Source organism: Trichogramma pretiosum, unplaced genomic scaffold, assembly GCF_000599845.2.
Source record: "Trichogramma pretiosum strain Unisexual culture from Peru unplaced genomic scaffold, Tpre_2.0 scaffold8, whole genome shotgun sequence".
Lineage (NCBI taxonomy): Eukaryota > Metazoa > Arthropoda > Insecta > Hymenoptera > Trichogrammatidae > Trichogramma > Trichogramma pretiosum.
Window position 1 is genome coordinate 249,600 of NW_019641699.1, and position 19,243 is coordinate 268,842.

At 35.8% G+C, this 19,243-nt stretch overlaps 1 protein-coding gene across 1 annotated transcript in view; it reads right to left on the reverse strand.

The window, feature by feature from the left end:
- Nucleotides 1-19,243, reverse strand: part of LOC106655097 (protein white) — an 85,274-nt gene that overhangs the window by 35,805 nt on the left and 30,226 nt on the right. Inside the window, exons 7-8 of the mRNA XM_014375309.2 lie at nt 10,744-10,875; nt 217-445 (exon numbers count right to left, since the gene is read on the reverse strand). Coding sequence (XP_014230795.1) covers nt 217-445; nt 10,744-10,875 — 361 coding nt within the window. The remainder of the gene's footprint in view (nt 1-216; nt 446-10,743; nt 10,876-19,243) is intronic.

Consider the following 19,243-nt stretch of genomic DNA (forward strand, 5'->3'; position numbering starts at 1 on the left):
GCTGGGTACGTGTTGCATACAAAATTGTATGCAATAGTAAGCGAAAAATACTCGAATTTATACCAAGCATTTTACCACACACCAGTGTCCAAAAACGCTTTTGGCGCACTAAAAAATGTGCGAAAAAAGGCATTTTTCGTCATACTATTGCATAAACGAATTTTCTATACTTAATATAAACATTTTAATAATTATGAACATAATTATAATAATTACCAAATGAAGTAGAAACATTAGCTACTAAAGCAACGATTCCGACTGTTGTAAAAAAATGCTGAACTTCTGGGTAAAGCCCAATCATAAAATATGACACTGAAGTAAAAATGATTGGTACAGCAAGAAATATTGGTACTTCTGCCATTGTTTTGCTTAAAAAATAAACATCTGTACGATACATTCCGTTCTTATTTTCTCTCAAAAATACTGGCAGTTCAGAACAAAAGACCTATAAAAAATGAGTGCATTATATTGTTTAAATTTTTATTGATAATTATTTAAATTCCTTATATCTCTCATCTTATATACATATGGCCGATTCTGTATCAACTCAACCGGTCAAAATTTTTTTTCTACACCTAATATGATGAACACATTGTTTAAGATGTCAGGAATGTACAAAAAAATTAAAAAACGATTCGAGTCTTCTATCATCCTTTTTCAGAATTCCAAAGTTGTCATTTTTCGCATTTTTCCGTAATTTATTGAATATCGCAAATATTTGATTAAGCTCTAGCTCAGTGTAGAATGACTCAAACGAAAAAGTGCATGCGAGCTTTTTTTGTTGAAAATATACAAAAAACATTAAATCTAATCAAGTATTATCCAGACTTTCCTTTCAAAAACTATTTCAGGGGAGCCATACACCAATTCACTCCTCTTTGTCATTTTTTTTTTATATAAGCCACAGTTTAATGTCAATCTACATTTTCAACATAAAATTGACATCTTTGAGCCCTACAAATGTGAAAAAAATTGCATAATAGGCCTTTGCGTCTAAAAATAGCTCATTTTTGCTATTTTAGCCTTTCGGCACTGTGCGCAAGGTTCAGATCAGAGTTTTCGAGGTGGGAGTTCCTGATAGGTCTCAAAATCTTCAGAAAAGTATCCTTTATGAGCTGAGTTTTGTGGAATTTTGATTTAAACCTTCATATCAGTTCTATTATTCAATATGAGCTCAAAAACATTGATAACTTTTTTTATATCTTTCTTTTTTCACATCTGTTGGCATACAAACTTTTTATAACTCTAATCAAAATTTTGCTAAACTCAGCCCATAAAGGATACTTTTCTGAAGATTTTGAGACAGGAACTCCTACCTCAAAAGCTCTGATCTGAACCTTGCGCACAGTGCCGAAAGGCTAAAATAGCAAAAATGAGCTATTTTTAGATGCAAAGGCCTATTCTGCAATTTTTTTCACATTTTGTAGGGTTCAAAGGTGTCAATTTTATGTTGAAAATGTAGATTGACATGAAACTGTGGTTTATATTATAAAAAAAAATGACAAATAGGAGTGAATTGGTGTATGACTCCCCTTAAGAAGCTTTTTAACATGTCAACTACGTCCTTGTAAATTTTTATAATGGTTTGCGCATTATTACGCCCTGGAGACTCTAGTATGTGTCAAAAACCGTGCAAAAAAAGCCCTTAAAGCAGAATACAGCCTTAGATAACATATATACACAACATATATGAGCAATTCTCAAAAGTGGTATTTTCATTATTTTAACCTTTTTATTTCGCGTAATTTCCTAGGGTATACGCATTCCTTTTTCAGGTTTTTTACCATTATTTTTTATTTAACCTTTTAATGACCTTCAAATAAAACCAAGGAGATGTTTATAGTAAAATTGTTTGCTCTTTTCGAATCAGCATTAAAAAATCGGGGTTTCCACTAGAAAATTGATTCTTGGGTCGCTGGAGCTTGAGGGTTATGTTCAAGGTCAAATCCAAGGTCACCATTGGATTCCTTGTCAAAAAATACGTTGGATATGGGGTTTTGGATTCCTTGTCAAAAAATACGTTGGATATGGGGTTTTTGAATTTTACATTAAGCTTTGTTTCGAAGATTTGCAAAGGTTTTTATGCTTTCGTCAAGTCATTTTTACGAAAATCGTGTTATCCGACCTCAGAATGTATATGGCCGATTCTCTGTGAAATCGAATGGCCAAAAAAAATTTTTTTCTGCAAATATGAAAAACTTGCTGTTCCCGATGTCAGAAATGTCCCCAAATTTTATTAGAATTTTTGGGACCATCTATCACTCTTTTTCAGGGGCCCGAAGTTGGCCATTTTAGGGTTTTTTTGAAATTCATGAAAAATCACAAATATTAAAATAATTCCTGGATTAAAGTAGAATGATTCAAAAGTAAAAGTGCCCAGCAACTTTTTTGTTGGAAATTGTCCAAATTTTCAGAAAAAAAATATGCCAAAGTGATTGGAACAATCTAGGTAAGTGTAAAGCAAAAAAACTGCCAAAGGGACATAAATGATGAAATCTAATCGAGTTCGAACCGGACTTTCATTTCCTAAACTATGTAAAAAGCTTCCCAAAGATGTCAACTACTGCCTGATAAAGTTTTGTAATGGGTCTTAAAGTTTAACGCAATGTAGACAACAATGTGTGGCGAAAAACATGCAAAAAAGGTCAAAAATAGGCCCAAAATGCCTAAAATCACCAAAAACAGCCATTTTCAGGCCTTTTTTGCATGTTTTTCGCCACACATTGTTGTCTACATTGCGTTAAACTTTAAGACCCATTACAAAACTTTATCAGGCATTAGTTGACATCTTTGGGAAGCTTTTTACATAGTTTAGGAAATGAAAGTCCGGTTCGAACTCGAGTAGATTTCTTGTTTTATGTTTTTTTTTTATGTTTTCCCACTATGCTCTCTTTGGGTGGCTCCAATCACTTTGGCATATTTTTTTTCTGAAAATTTGGACAATTTCCAACAAAAAAGTTGCTGGGCACTTTTACTTTTGAATCATTCTACTTTAATCCAGGAATTATTTTAATATTTGTGATTTTTCATGAATTTCAAAAAAACCCTAAAATGGCCAACTTCGGGCCCCTGAAAAAGAGTGATAGATGGTCCCAAAAATTCTAATAAAATTTGGGGACATTTCTGACATCGGGAACAGCAAGTTTTTCATATTTGCAGAAAAAAATTTTTTTTGGCCATTCGATTTCACAGAGAATCGGCCATATAGAAAAATTACCTATCAAAAAAATTCATGTTATCGTATTTTTTCTTGTTTCTTATACCCTAATAGATACTTTTCACACCGCATGGGGCGTGTAGCATCTATAAAAAAATACTGGCTTTTTGGACCCCGAAAATTTAAAAGGTGGTTAGTCTCAAGGTAGGACGACAGTTGGTCATGAAGGAGACGTTCACAGAGCTTCGAGACCTCACACAATTTTGCAATAGGTCTGGTTTGCGAGATGTCGGTGATGGTACGTTGCTTTGCCAAAGGCAGCACAAATGTTCGCAGCCATACCGAGGGAAAGATTCCAGTATCGACAGAGCGATTTATAATGTCGAGTAGAGGCTGTAATATAACCAGCATAGCCATTTTAATCATCTTGACAGAGATGTTATCCGGACCAATTGCCTTTCAGTGTGCGCCATTGATGGCTGCCGTTAGTTCGTTCAAGCCAAATATAGGCTCATTCTCATCAATCCCAATCGACAATACGCACAGCACATCCTCACCCGTGAGCGCCGCTGAAGCTGAAGCGATTCCAGCAAAGTGTTGGTTTAAAGCTAAGGGTGAAAAGTGCTCAAGTGGGGAGGGAAGTGCCGATGAAGCGATACCAAGCCGACGAAATTCTGCCTACTTCAGTCGAGAATTCTGTGCGTTCTCAACACGCTCTGAGATGTACTCACGCTTAGCTTGGTCGAGTCTAGTCTTGACCTCATTTCTGAGCCTCTTGAAGGCACTCACATCTTCTCTTCCCCTCGAACCCTTCGCTCGACGATACGCTCTGTCGCGCTCGCGCATCAGGTCTCGAATATCGATTGAGACCCACGGTATGTGATGAGTCCGAACAGATGACACATGACAAGGTGCAACGGCGTCAAAAGCCCTTATCACGCCGTCAGAGAAAGAGGCTGCTCCAGAGTCAATCGGATCGCGTTTGATTCAGGGGTCAACGTTGGCATTGTTAAGAGAGTCTCTCAGTGCCCGATGAAGAAAGTCCACGTCGACCGATTCCAGGTGACGTGGAGTGATAGTCCGAAAAGGGTTAGGAGGCTTAGAAAGTTCATACTTGAGCGCAATGAGATCGTGTCCCGCAAATAATGGCGAATTTGTCTTGGTGTAGTGTGAGTAGCTGTCAGAATCGTTAACGAGAAAGAGATCAATCCATGTATGCACCATTCGGTTTTCCAGGAACGTGTGGTTCGTAGCTTCAGAGGGCACGATGTAGAGTGAGTTTGCGCTCGCGTTCAAACTAAAAGAGCGAGAGGCAGTGTTGTTTGTCAGGAGATTTGTATTAAAGTCGCCAATAGCTATGATATTTGTGTATTTGTAAGTAAATGCAGAGAAAACGTCGAAAAACTATCTACTTGAGTACAATGAGGTCTGGCATAGACTACAGCAAATAAAAGTTTTTCTTTTGAAATCTTGAGCTCTAATATGAGGTATTCGGGTGTGTTGATATAGCGCGGATCCGATTACAACAGCTTCGTGACTAGTATGCTGCTACGAACGTATACAGCGACACCTCCTCCTTCCCTCCCCGCCCTGTCGTTTCGGTAAATGTTGTAACCATCAATGCTTAAGACCGAGTCAGGGTCGTCTGTTGTGCGAAACGTCTCTGTAAGTGCGAAGATATCATAAGAGTAATTGATAAGACGATGTTCGACCACAGTGAAATGCTCAGCAGAAAGACGATTTACATTTACATGAGCGACATGTAGTTGTTCATGGCTTGAGCAGCTGTTGGCAAGGGGGGTGGCTCTCAAGAGTGGTGTATGGCGTCATTGGTTGAGTTTTTGAGTTTGGTTTTTATTTTGACTCTGGTTTTGACCTTGTTTTTGGTTTTGTTGTTGATTTTGTTTCTGGCTCAGAGTCTGGTTTTTGGCGATGAAAAGTTCAAGCTCATTAACCGTAGCTATCGGTACGAGCGGAGACTGTATGGTCTTGCGCATGTGCATGATGAGATTTCAGAGAGAGAGAGAGAGATAGATAGATAGATTCTTTATTGGACTTAGGGCGAACCCTGTGTGCACTTTTGAAATACAATTGTCTTAAAAAATATTTACAAATTTTAGCAACATTTTAGATATAAAAATTGGAATGTCGATGTACAATAATAGAATTAATAATTGAAAGACATTTCATTGTCATAACAAGACTTATATTAAACTTAAGTTTTGCGTTGAAAATAATGATTGAATGCTGATGAAAAGATGTTGGCATGAATATATTGCAGTGAAGAGTTTGGCGGTGAGGAGAAAGAGTCCTCGAAATATTATATATTGCAGTTTAATAGGTGGGTGAGAGCTTCTTCTGTTTTAATTGGAAGTAATTTGGATTTTGTGGTATTGCGCATGAAGATGGTGAGATTACGGACAATTGGTGTGGCAAAATTGATCTGTTGGGATATTGAGCGAGCTTCATTAAGAAGAAGATGGATTTCTTTGGGCTATAATGGGCGAAGAGGGAGTTTAGTAGCATCACCTGAACTGAAAAGTGTTTGAGAAAGAGAGAGAGATAGATAGATAGATAGATAGATAGATAGATAGGTAGATAACTTTATTCGTCCTTAGAAGGACCCTATCTGGCTCAAGTGCGTCAATGTGGCAATCACAATGTAAAAATACAATGATATGCTATAGTAAACATTAATACAGCAGTAATTTAGGAAAAGTATAACAATAGTTTAACAGTAATATATCAATAATATAACAATAGTGTGGCATTAACATATCACCAATTGAGACAAAATCATTACTTCTAAGAGAGGCATAAGTGGCAAAAATTATTCATAGCAGCCTCTCGTGTGTGACCTACGATGGCTAGCATGTGTAAGAGTGAGTCTGCCATCTTGGAGAGCATCAACATCTGGCCGCCTTCTCGTCTGCCCTCGCTATTTTTGCAGTCTTCGTCTGGCCCGATCAACCACCACTAAACCATTTAGTTAACGAATGTAAGTCGCTCGATTCTCTCCTGCATATGCGCCATATTATTGTATCTTTCAACACGCTCGATCTCTCTCGGTCTTGTCCCCACCTTACCTAAACTCACGACCGTCGTATCTACCGAAATAGCCGCGGTGGCCCGACGCCGTTAACGAATTGTACGGGTGAATGTTTCGTGCCGAGCGAACAATTATCATTTGTAATCCTTAGCTTTCTTGTATTTTATATCATTAGGCGTCACTATCGTGACTGGCGCCCTTCTTAATAAATAAGCCTAATTATTATTTATACAATACATAATCGCGTAGATTATTTTTGGCACACCTTTTCTTCGTTCCCCGTTTACAGGTCAACGGACGTCTCGCCGAACATTTTATCCGCTTCCCGAGGGTATTACTTGATAGAGGGTAGATGAATTTTGAGTTCATTTTCTGAAAGAATGGGAATGGGTTGGGAGCTGGGTAGCTTTCGGATGAATACGTTGAGGTTACGGATAAATGGTTTGGGATAGCTAAACTCTCGAGTCACTGAGAGTGCTTTGGTGTACAGCAAATACATTTTCTTTGGCTAAAGTGGGTGTATAGAGAGTTTGCCTTCACCATTCGTGTTGAAAAGTGTTTGATTTCGAGTGCTCAACAGCCTATGGGAGTGAAAGACAACTGTATGACCGTTGAAGAGCATTGAAAAACCAGGTAATGGGTATGACCACTGTTGGAAATTTTTTTTTATTCTTGGGGACCAATTCCTTGTGCGCGTTATGAAGCGGATATACTGTGGCAATTCTATATATAGGGTTTTATTGATGATGGCGCAATCGGCGAAGTTAGACTCAAGAGTCAAACCTGACAACAGCACCTCACAGTCGTCGGTAACATGCTGAGGAGCCGGAGATAAATCGGCAGTTTGTATTTTCTTAATAGTTCCATCGAAGCTCCAGTCTGTTGGCCGAGATGGATTTAGCGTTCAGCTTCAAGGCATTCTCCTGCTTGGTCAGACGCTTATCTAGCTTGACTACAGCCCTCGCTACGTCCTCCGCGTTCCATGCTTAATCAAAATTTCAAACAATTTATGTAGTTATTCTAGTTCAAAGTGAAGAGTTCCATCAGTTTCGTGTTTACAGAAATTAAAATAAAAAAAAAGTATTACAAAATTAAAAATTCTTGTAATAATTATAAAGTTTGTGTGTCAACTCTGTACACACCATGGATCGAACAAAACTTAGGGAATATTTGAAATTGTGACGAGAATCTGGACAAGATCTCGTCTCTCTCTCCCACAAAGCCATAATGATTTGTAATCATACACGAGTTTATTGTTCCAGGTGCAGCATGGCGACCACGGCAGATCACAGGAGAGAGAGAGAGAGAGAGAGACGGAATCACGCGCGCGTCGGAGACTGCGCGAAACGCGAACGCGTCTTAAGAAATTACGAGGTAAGCAAAGAGCTACGAAAACAGTACAGCTTGGGCCTGACTGTAAGCAAGTCGCGCTTGCACGAAATTTAAAGAGATTTGATTAATTGATCGCAGCCCGCTATCGTCGTGTCGCGTCGTATCGCGCTGCGGGACTCGAGTGAGTGCAACAAGTGCATTGTGAGCCAGTGTGTGTACGCCCTGTAATCCAGCGTCGTGGATGGGCCGCAGAGTAACAAACGGAGGCAACTGCGTGTAAGTGCCAATTTTCGTATCGACTTCTCTCTCTCTCTCTCATTGCATTGCACTTATTCGCCGTCCTGAGCACGGCTGTAATATTCACCCTTATTGTTAATAATAATATATCTTATTTATTTCATTTCATTCGCCCGTCTCACTTTTGTTCGCCTTTTCCCTCTTATTTCTATTTTCTAGGCAACTCGGACCCGGTCGCTAGCGCGACCAACGCAACAATTATTTACCCCTTCTTGTACCGTTACAAAATAAAGACAATTTCGTGCGAAGAAAGAAATATTATTGATGTTGGTGATGTGAAATGTTATAAAAATTTTTTGGTTGATTTTTTTTTACATGTTTCTCAAGTAGCTCATGAACCACCCAATCACCTTATCAGAGCAACTGACATGAGCTTGCCTATCAGGATGGTGTGGTCAATGGTATCGAACGCCTTCGAGAAATCGATCGCCACCAAAATAGATACTTCTCTGTGGTCTATGGCACGACAGGTTCGCTCATTTCCGACATTACATTCATGGTGGAGTGCCCTGGCCTAAAACCATGATGCTCTGGATCCGTCAAGCCATTTTGAGAGAAGTGTTCAGACAGTTGAGCGTGGATGACCCGCTCAAAGATTTTTGAGAGCTCTGAGAGAAGAAATATGGGTCTGGTGTCCGACGGTAAGGCCACGCTGCTTCCCTTTGCAAGAGGAATCACAGCGGCCGTATTCCACAACACAAAAAAATAACCGAGGTCCAAAGAGGCGTTCGCAATATGCGTCTTGATGCGCAGTATTGCCAGAGATGAAAGCCAAAGAATGGTAGCAGAGATTCCGTCCATGCCAAAACCCCTCGCAACTCAACGAGCCATCACCAGCCTCACCTCGTCCTCCGTTATACGTCTATAATCGAACACTACGCGGCACTCAATTGGGACAGCAGCGGTAGCCGTGCAGACATCAAGTGGAGGCGCCGGGAATCAACAGCAACGTAGTGAAAACAGAGCTCATTCGCAGAGAAAGTTGTCAAGGACGACGGCAGTCAGGGAAACGAAACTCCCATACTATGCAGCGCGTGTCATCGCAACCGCACGTCCGTGGCCTTCACGACGCGTGAGGTGTGGTGCTGGTTCTTTGCCGTATCCAAAAGGTTACTCACGCGACTCCTCAGCGCTGTATACACAGCAAAGCTCGACCTCCTGCGTCGAAACCGGCTGTAGGCACGGTTGTGATCATGAATAAGATCTCTAATCTGCGATGTAACCCAAGGTTTCGACGAGAAACAGGTCGGGGCGCAGACAGTGCAGCAACTAGGTCAGCCACCGCTATCAACGCAGAAAAGACATCGTGACCACGACCAAGTTCAAAAGGGCCCTCGTAACGAAGCGGCTGCCCACCGCTGTCTCGTCGACCACAAAAAGCACGAGTCCGCTACGCGAGAAGTCAGTATTAATTTCTCTCTCAACCAAAGGAGCAGTAAGCAAGTTTCAGTCGTAATACGCTTAAAGTCATGAGTAAATTTAGTCACAGCAGGAGCGGAGTCGTGTGATAGTCTATACTCTAAGTCAATGAAGTTATTTGCCGCGGCAAAAAGAGAAGAAGAGCGAGAGAAACTTTCGATGAGTGACGTGTAGCGGTCTATGACTAAATCAAGGCAACTTTGGTGAATAGACCCATCGTGATAGATTATATCATGGGTCGACACTGTACTTACGAGATAAAGGAACAGCTGCTTGTTCAAGCAACCAACGTGTTGATCGTTCGGCGTATTCACGTGAATATTAAAATCACCTGTCACGATCACACTGTCTAGAAAGGGAGAAGTCGATAAAGCACCTCGAAAAACTCCTCTGGGTAGCCATCGTCCGTGCTCTGGTAAACAGTTGCGAAGAGTAGTTTCATATTGATACTCAGGGGTATAGTCATACATGGACTCCGAGGCCACAAGTTTCTCAGAGGACTTTTCTTCACACACCTGATGGAGCTATATAGACCTCAGATTCGAATTCAGCGACCCCCAAAACATATAGTAACCCACTTTTTCCCTCAGACGAGAAAATACATTTTTCAACCCTTTTTTAGGCCTGTATTAGTCGTTTTTTTGAGGTTATGTGCACACACACACCTGATGAAGCTCTATAGACCTTAGATTCGAATTCAGCGACCCCAAAAACATATAGTAACCAACTTGTGGGAATGTGCAATGGTTATTCAGTTTTTATTTAATGATTATAGTAGATTTTGAGGGGTTTTTTGAGGCTAGAAAAAAATCCTGACGTGTAGGGGTAAAACGGGCTACGGATTCGAGTTCAGCGTCGAAAAATACATGGGAATATGTGTATGGCATTCATAGCGCAGAAAAAAAAATTTTTTTGTGGGCCTGTGTAATGATTCATCAAAGAAAATGAAATGACATACAACTTAGTCGTGTCATGCAAACACTTGGAATCTTACGGCAAACAGCTTAGATATCCCAAATGCTTATCGCTGAAGGTTAATAGACTTATACCAGTTAATTTAAGTGTTAGTAAGTATTTAACTGGACAAAGTACTTTCAAATGGGGTATTGAAAAAGGCTCTTATGCCTGTTTTCTGATAAAAAATTTTTTTTTCACTTTTTCAGCTTAATACTATTAATAGAAAAATATAATTATTTAAGCCCCTTTGAGCCCTTAATCTAGCATTTTCAGTCATAACCTATGTTACAGGCATGGCAAAAATTTGAATCAATCTCTATTTTAGATTTAGATTTAGATGATGTGAGTAAGATGGGGGTGTTATGTTGGAGCAATTACTTTGGATGAGAGTATATTAATAAAGAAGAAAGTAATTCACTACAACTGAAAAAGATAAATTATATAATCATTCACTATAAATTTTTTTATCGATATCTTAAAAAAAAGATATCAAAAACTATCATTTATTTTATGAATGAATTAGATTACTTACATTTATAACGGCAAATACATTTTGAAAAGTCATGTTCGTGAGAAAAATAAAAAGAGCTCCATTAATGTTCATAACTCCATCTTGATCCAGTTTTTGGTTTAAATATATCAAACCAATAAGAATAGAAATCATCTGAAATTTATTTAAAGGAGTTTGTTTATTTTTTATAATACAAAATTCTGAATTTCTTAATGGGGGGGGGGGGGGGGGGGGTACACTATTTTTCGACAAAAAAATCGATTTCTTTTGTTTTTTTGGATTCAATATACTTTTAAGAGTATTCAGTCGAATGTTTAGGTCAATTAAACCAAAATTAATCGAGTTATGGACATTTTAGTGCAAGGTTGTTTTATGAGCATATTTACGTATAACGCATTCTTAGCTTTTTTAGCTTCTATATGGCCGTTCCTGTTCGAGACTCTCTGCTGATGCACCTTTAGTTAGGAATGACACAATGAACGTAGTACCGAACAACAATGAATATGAGAGACTGCCTAGCTCAGAAATGACTTTGGAGACTGTGCGCCTTCGCTGTTTACCCAAACTCCGAGCTACGCCAGACCACATGAATGACCGTCGGAATCGACGCTTGAGTACGTAAAGATCTTATGTTTATCAAAGCAATGCACAGTATTTATGATAATTTTAATAAACTCATCTTTGTTTATTGTTAATTTATAGCCGATGGAATCAAAGTAGATAATAATCATCCTTATAAATTTTTAAAGGCTTACGCGGATCGCTGTTACATGCAGTATAAGTGAGCAAAATTAATCAACAAAGGTATATTATTTCAGAATTTTTATCATTCATATTATTCTAGTAGTTATTTTTAAAATAATTTCATTTTTAGCTTACAGACCACCAGAAAATTTGTACACTGAGCTTCTGAATAATACGGTCAGTCAGATTATTTTGCTTAAGGTGGTTGGATGATAATCATTACAATAGTATTAATATAGGGTAAATCTACCACAACTCGACCATCAAATCACGGAGATTTTGTTAACAATGACATGAACTTGAAAACTTGCTAATATTTTTATTTTCGGTGACTGAAGGCATTATTCAATGCGTCATTTTATTTGAATTACTATTTATTCAAAGAAGACCCGGCTTAAAATAAGGATATCATTTTGGATATCATTCGGATATCCGATCGGATATCCGATATGATATCGGAATGATATCCGAATGATATCCGAATGATATCCGAAATGATATCATTCAGGATATCATTCATGAAATGATAGATGCGTCCAAAGGACATTTTTTGAAGCTACAATAATTTATAAGCACATTCCAATTCCGTTTCCAAATAATTTGTGTTTACACATTTTGATTTTTTTTTTGTTTTTAAGATAATAATGATTGTAATAACTGTACAAGAAAACAATAATTTTATTTTTAATAAATTTTTATTTATTGTAATACAATCTAAATTTAAATAATATTTCTTAGAATTTAATTATAATTTACTGAATTAGGCGTAGGACATATAAAATTTTTATCTAAAATTTGTATAAATACACATATCCTTTCAACATCGTTCAAAGGAATAGAAATTTTTTCATCGCTTGTTCCTACAACAAGTTTCATAGCAACATCTTCATCTTCAAAAATACTTTCTACTACTAATACATCACAAATTACAAATTCTAATGCTGTATTTTCGTCCGTAATAAATTCATGCATCCGTATAAACTTTTTTTGAGTGGTGATCGCATATGAATTATCGGAGCGTGTTCTATGATTCTTAGTTGTAGTGTATAGACAATTGTTATAAACAAATTTATGATATGTTTTACTATCATTACTTAATTGTAATTGATTGATCCATCTTCGTTTTGTTCGTTTAGAGGATCCAAAAAATCTAGCTGAATTTATTTTGCTGGTTTTTTTATAAAGTTTTTTCTTCAGATAGTTAGAAAACTGCAGTACTGGACTCAATGGATTTAATTCTAAGATATGTCTTTGCATTATTAAATCGCTTTGAGTCATAGCTACTGATCTAATAATTTGCTGTATAACCCCTTTGGCTGCATGTACTTTTTTAAGTAATGTTCCATTTCCAGCTTCAAAGACGTAGCCACTATGAGAAAATAGCGGACCCCAGTCAATAACGCTTTGCACAATATGCAATAACTGGTGCACGTTAAATGTCATTGCGGTTATAGTGTACAATTGTTGTGTATTTCGAACGAATAAATCCAACAAATTATGAGCTCTAGCTAGATCTTGCCTTGAAATAGAATCTCCGAGTAAAATGTAAAAAGCGTCAACAAATAATATCCAATGATCCAGGAAGTTCCGCATGTTTGGAAAAATACTTAAAATGGGAATGCTGTAGAACAATATCCAATTTTCCCACTCCCTTGCTTTCCACCATCTTCTATCGTTGATTCCACGACTTAATCTTTCCACTTTATTGGGTACTTTTATTTTTGATAGCAATTCATCAATTTGATTGATTTGATCTCTAGGCAACGAATAATCTTCATTTCTCGTGTCAATCCAATATCTACAAAATTGATCTGCAACACCTAAACACAAGCAATGAATGTAATCAGGTACGAAGCCCGATACAATGTCAAAACTATTCAAGAGCGTTAGCGGTGAAAATGATTTGACTCCAAAAACTGGTCGGTTTCGGCGTCTTTCGTCTTGTGCAAGAGTTTGTTCTAGGTATTCCAGCATATTCTCCTTTGTTCTCGGATTTATATTTCCTAGTAGAATCGGATATTTCATAGAACCTCCTCTACCAACTCTTTGGTAATCACCTGGGTGCAAGCACCAACTACAGCCGTAGTAGCCATTGTATTGAACGATTCCCTGCATTGGGGGTCGCGCTACCGAATCTACACAGCAACAAACTGCGAATACTTTTATATTTCTCTGGTGGTTATTAATTACACAATTAACTCCGTCGATGGACATTCGGTTGATATTATCTACAAAAGGTCGTAGAAAAGTAGCCATGTTTGGTTTATCTTTTCCAAACCAAAGTCCACAAACAATTGGATGAGAAAATCTTATATTGAACGGCAACTCATTAATTATTAGCTGAACCGGCCAAAGAGAGAACTTTGAACTTTGAAATACAGGAGCTCCATCTGAATTGAATGATGCAGTAACAAAATTATATTGATCTTCTTCAGGCAAAGATCTAACCAAATTTTTATACATAAGTCGATCATAAAAATCACGAATCTCGCGATTATTTTGCATCCTATTGTGAGAAACATTTTCATAATAATCACTATTTTCATTTATCAAACTAATAATTTCATTTTCAACATTTATCATTGCAAAAAAATCATTATAGCTTGGATCTTTAAAATTGATGAAAATGTTGCATCTATCACATTCTAATTGACTATAAATTTTGTCAAATTTTCCCAAGTACTTTTTGCAATTATAACAGCAGCCATAGTAATCAACGATATTATTGGAATTAAAAAGCTTATCAATTTTATAACGAGTATCTGGCACCACAGAGGAACGAAAGAACGAATTAATCATTTTAGCGAGATCAGTAAATCCACTCATTGGAAGTGAATTAATTAGAGAATATTTCAACAAGGCAAACAGTATTTCACTTTTGCTTACAACTAATGGTGTAGTAATGATTTCATTAGAGTCATCTTCGTTCACAAATTTATGTAGAGCCGGAAATGGACCCAATGGTTCATCGTTTTCTTCATTTATTTGAATATCTCTCATTAACGCCATCACATCTTCACCATCAGCATCAGACCCAGCAATGCTGCTTCCAAAATCACTGTAAATAGAATCGTCACTGCTTTCTGCGTGAATATTCACATTAACTTCAGCCTGAAAGTAGAGTCGATATTGAAAAATAGGAATTGCAAATAAATCTTTTACGAGAATAATCAGAGAATCTGACTTACGGTTATACTTACATTCATGATGATTTCATCCAAACGTATACCTTGATTACTATTGTTTGATTCAATTTCATCATTGCTGAAATGATCATCACTAGGATTCCAGGGCAGCTACAAATTTTATGACAATTAATTTTTTCGTTTGATAAAATTAATTTTTTTTAAGCTCTTACGAAATCGATTTCTGATAAGAAAGTTGATAAACTTTTATACATTTTTATAAACTATTACGAACCTCCATCAAATTTTATTAACTTTTAAAAACTTGAGTTTAAAAAGGAGGTTGTTATTTAAAAAAAGTTTATAAAAGTTTATGGTAGTTAGTTATTAAAAGTTTGTAATAGTTGATAAAATTTAACTGTAGAAAAAAATTTCCATTAGAGAATAATTAAATAAAATGTTGAATGTACCTCATTGTCAGTTGAATACATTGATACATTTGAATTTTCTTCAGACGAATTAGAGCTGAGTGTGGTTGATGTACTGTGGATCGACGATGTATCAGTGCTCGTGTCATTTTCTACTTCGATACATTCATTATGATTTTCAATTTCTGGCAAAGGATGAATCACACAATTCTGTTCGAAATTTAAAAAAAATACATACACTCAACGTGTTTGAATAATGTTTGGTTGTCATAATAAAGGACGAATAAATTACACATTACACATAGTAAATAACGAATTCTTACCCGCCACATGTCTAATTCTTCGTTGAGTCTCAATCTTTGATCGTTCATTATGATTATATTTTTAAGATCGTATCTGCTAACTTTTATTGTTATACAATATTCCGATTAACAAAGTATGGTTGTACTTATCTCAAAAAATTTAATTTCTACAAGAGACGTTTACTAAACTTGAAACTCAAGAAATAAATACAAAATTTGCTGTATTCTAGCGACTTTGGTGGAGAAATTTTGAAGCTTACGTTGTCATGGTCACGTAACGACCAGTGTTGCTCCGAGGCAAACTCTACGGCGAACAGTACCGGTGGCGCGCGACGTCAGAGTTTGGCTCAGACTAACGATGCGTAAACGACGGTTAAAAACGGCGGTTGAAAATTTGGTGCGGTCGGTGTTCCTAAATTGATACTTACATGTTAGCGTTGTATGTTTACACGAAAATGTACGTTTAATCTGATTTACATTTTATTTTTGTATTAGAGTTGTAATTATCATCAATAACATTAATTAATTTATCGAATGAAATAAAATTACACTCCCGATTTGTGTATTTCACCATTAAAAAGTCAGTGGAAATATTATACTGTATCGACGTTTACAAAAGTAACCTATTAAGTGAGTATATGTGTTTTTTCAGTCTATATATTTGTATATTTACTGTATATTTACTGTATATAATCTCTGTGACTGAAGCTATAAGATAGTTGAACATGTTTTTTCATAAATGTTCATTTATAATAGAGCATGCAATATATTCATTTGGATTTTTGACTCAATAATCTAGTGTTGTTCTCTTGCTTTTGCAGTTTTTATTCAAGTTAGTTCATTTTTGTTAATGAGATATTTTTCATGAATTACAGAAAATGTGGGCCGCTGTTCATGTTTTTGGAGAATCCGGCATTTCAAAAATCAAATATGTGACTCTTAACAAAATCATTGACTTTGAAAAACGGCTGCTTCAGGGAAAGACGAATTTTTGGGTTCTCATTGATGATCCTACTACAAACACAGAAAAAAAAGTAGTCGCTGAAGTATTACATCTGGGCAACACTCTTGAACAAGTAATGAATCCTGAATCAAGACCTCATATAACAAAAAAAAGGTATAGCGATGCACTTTATGAGATGCAATGTGAAAAAGAAGATTCAAAGCTTTATGAAGATAGTGATGATTATTCTTCAGATGATGAAGATGAACATGACATTGAAACCAAAAATAAACTTCAAAAAGTTGAAGTCAACAATGTTCAAGTTGAAACGAAAAATAAATTACAAAAATTTGAAGTCGAGAATGTTCAAATTCCTCTACGTTTCAGTTATAGTGATACTAATGCTGATAGCAATATGGAATTAAATATAGAATCTGATACATCATGTAATAATAATTATGCTGGTGCTTGCGACAATACTGTTGTCGTTGCTGGCTCTGGCGCTGAAGCTGTTACAACTAACACTATTGTTGATGTTTCAGACAGATATGATAAAAGAACTTGCATAAGCAATGAAAATAGAGCTAGCCAAATCAACAACAGTTATAATAAACGTGATTCTACTCAGGTGCTTGTGATGGAACAAGATGCACAAATACCAGAATTATCAAGTGTGATTAATGTCAATGATACAGCTGTTAGTAAGGAAACCCTTTATTTGTTAAAAACAGTTGAAGATCTAAAGAAGAGTCTTCAAGATGTTAGACTTAAAAATTCTGAACTTGAACAAAAATTGAATGCATCCAATGAAGTTATAATGCAACAACAAAAAGAATTGCTGGAAAACAAAAAACCAGTTTCTTCAAAAAAAACGTTATTTCCAGTCTCAAATGATTTAGACGATAACTTAGCTGCAATTTTACCAGCTGATACATTTTCACCTGGAAGTATTCAACGTTATACGTCTAATGGAAAACCAAAAACTGTGCCAAAGAGGAAATCAAATGATTCTCCATGTTTACCAAAAAAAATATGAAAATTAAAAAAGATAATAGTAAAATTGTAAAAAATTCTGGTGCAAAAGGAGAAAACAAGAAAAAGTCTAAAACCAAAAAAAATAGCCAGAAGCAATTAGTATATGAGGCAGCAGACTATGCAGAATATGAAGATAAATTTGGAGGGCAATTCAAGGAATGGACTTATACTAATGAAGAAACAGGCGAAACCACGAATAAAATTCATTTACTTTGTGGAGTATCAATTAACCAGGATGACTGGAATGATATTTTTGATATTGAACTTGCTCCTCGTAGATTTGTGACAAAACTTTCGAGTGCTCTATGGACAGATAATATTTTAAGGAATAGAGCTTTACAAGTTAGTCGATGTAAATATAGTGTATCTGATCAATCTCCTCGGAAGCCACTTTCGCCTAGAAAAAGGGTGGTATTACATGATTGCTACGTGAAATTTCTTCGCTTGAAATTCAGATTATCTGATCCTGCACAGCCTACAAATTCAGATAAGAAAAAAATGAAAAAAATTAAAGAAGAAGAAAAAAAGCTTAATTCATATTTGAGTCATCATATTAATGATTTAGTTAAGCAGGTACAGTCAGACGATTCCTCTGGTACCGAAGAAGATGATTCTCAAGAGAGTTCTTCGCACTCATCTTAATTACGTTTTGTTTATTAAAATTTAATGTTTCATTAGATTATCATTTTTAAAAATTTGTTACGATTATCTAAAATGAAACATACATATTTATTTTTTCATTGTTACAAGATTAAAATGTGATTCTTAGTTATTAATTATTATTTAACTATTTGAGAAAAATATAAACATCTTGTGTGTATGTAAATAAAAGATAGAAATTCCTATCGCGCATCATCTGATTAAATAAAAATCAAAATATTATATAATTTTTTATTGTTTAAGATTAAAATGTGATTCTTAGTTATTAATCATTATTTAACTATTTTAAAAAAATATAAACATTTTGTGTGTATGTAAATCGAAGATAGAAATTCCTATCGCATCATCTGATTAAATAAAAATCAAAATATATTATGTATACATTTATTTATTGAGTCCCACATTTTATCCTGAATGATATCATTTCGGATATCATTCGGATATCCTTATTTTAAGCCGGGGAGGTCGTTCAGGGATTGGTAGGTTTACCCTGCTACTAAATTGCATTATTATTATTCACACGCGCACGCACAAAAAAATATGTTTAGAAAGCATTTATTCGTTTTTTTTTTTAGATTGATCTTGGATTAGACATTTCAGTTGGAAAGAAGTGTTGGTCGATAATAAAGAGAAAAAAATATTCCCTTTTTGTAAGGAAATTGTTGCACTATTTTTACATCGAATCTTTACAGTATATGGCTATTAACCATACGAATGCCCACGTGGAATGTTCGTCTGAAAGAAACCCGAGAAAGCTTATCTCGACAGAGAAATTACAACATTATTGATCATCAAAATAAATACTAATAACATATTAAAATATTATTAATTTTTACAGCAACAATATGGGACTTCTTGAACAGTCATCGAAGTTACAGGAGATTGCAACAAAGGGAAAAGGATGATTTTAAGTTAGAAAACAACGAGCGTTTGAGTTACGCAATAAGAGACGCAAAAAATGATTATCATGCATTTCTTGATTATCATTCATTTTAATTTTTGTTTTTTATAATAAAAAATTTTAAATTATAAATTTGTTTAATAATTATTTGTTTTGATACACCTAAAAACAACACACTGAATTTTTATGTTTGTTGATCTAAAAATACTACGTTGTATGCAATCTAGAACGCATAAAAATACAATCATTTTATCAAAAATCAGGTGACAAATCAGGTGACTTCTAACTTGATGTTTTGGCATGATTTTTTACTTGATTTCTCACCTTATTTATCACCTGATCTTTTCCTATAGGGTACACTTTACTGAATATTTTAATAACAG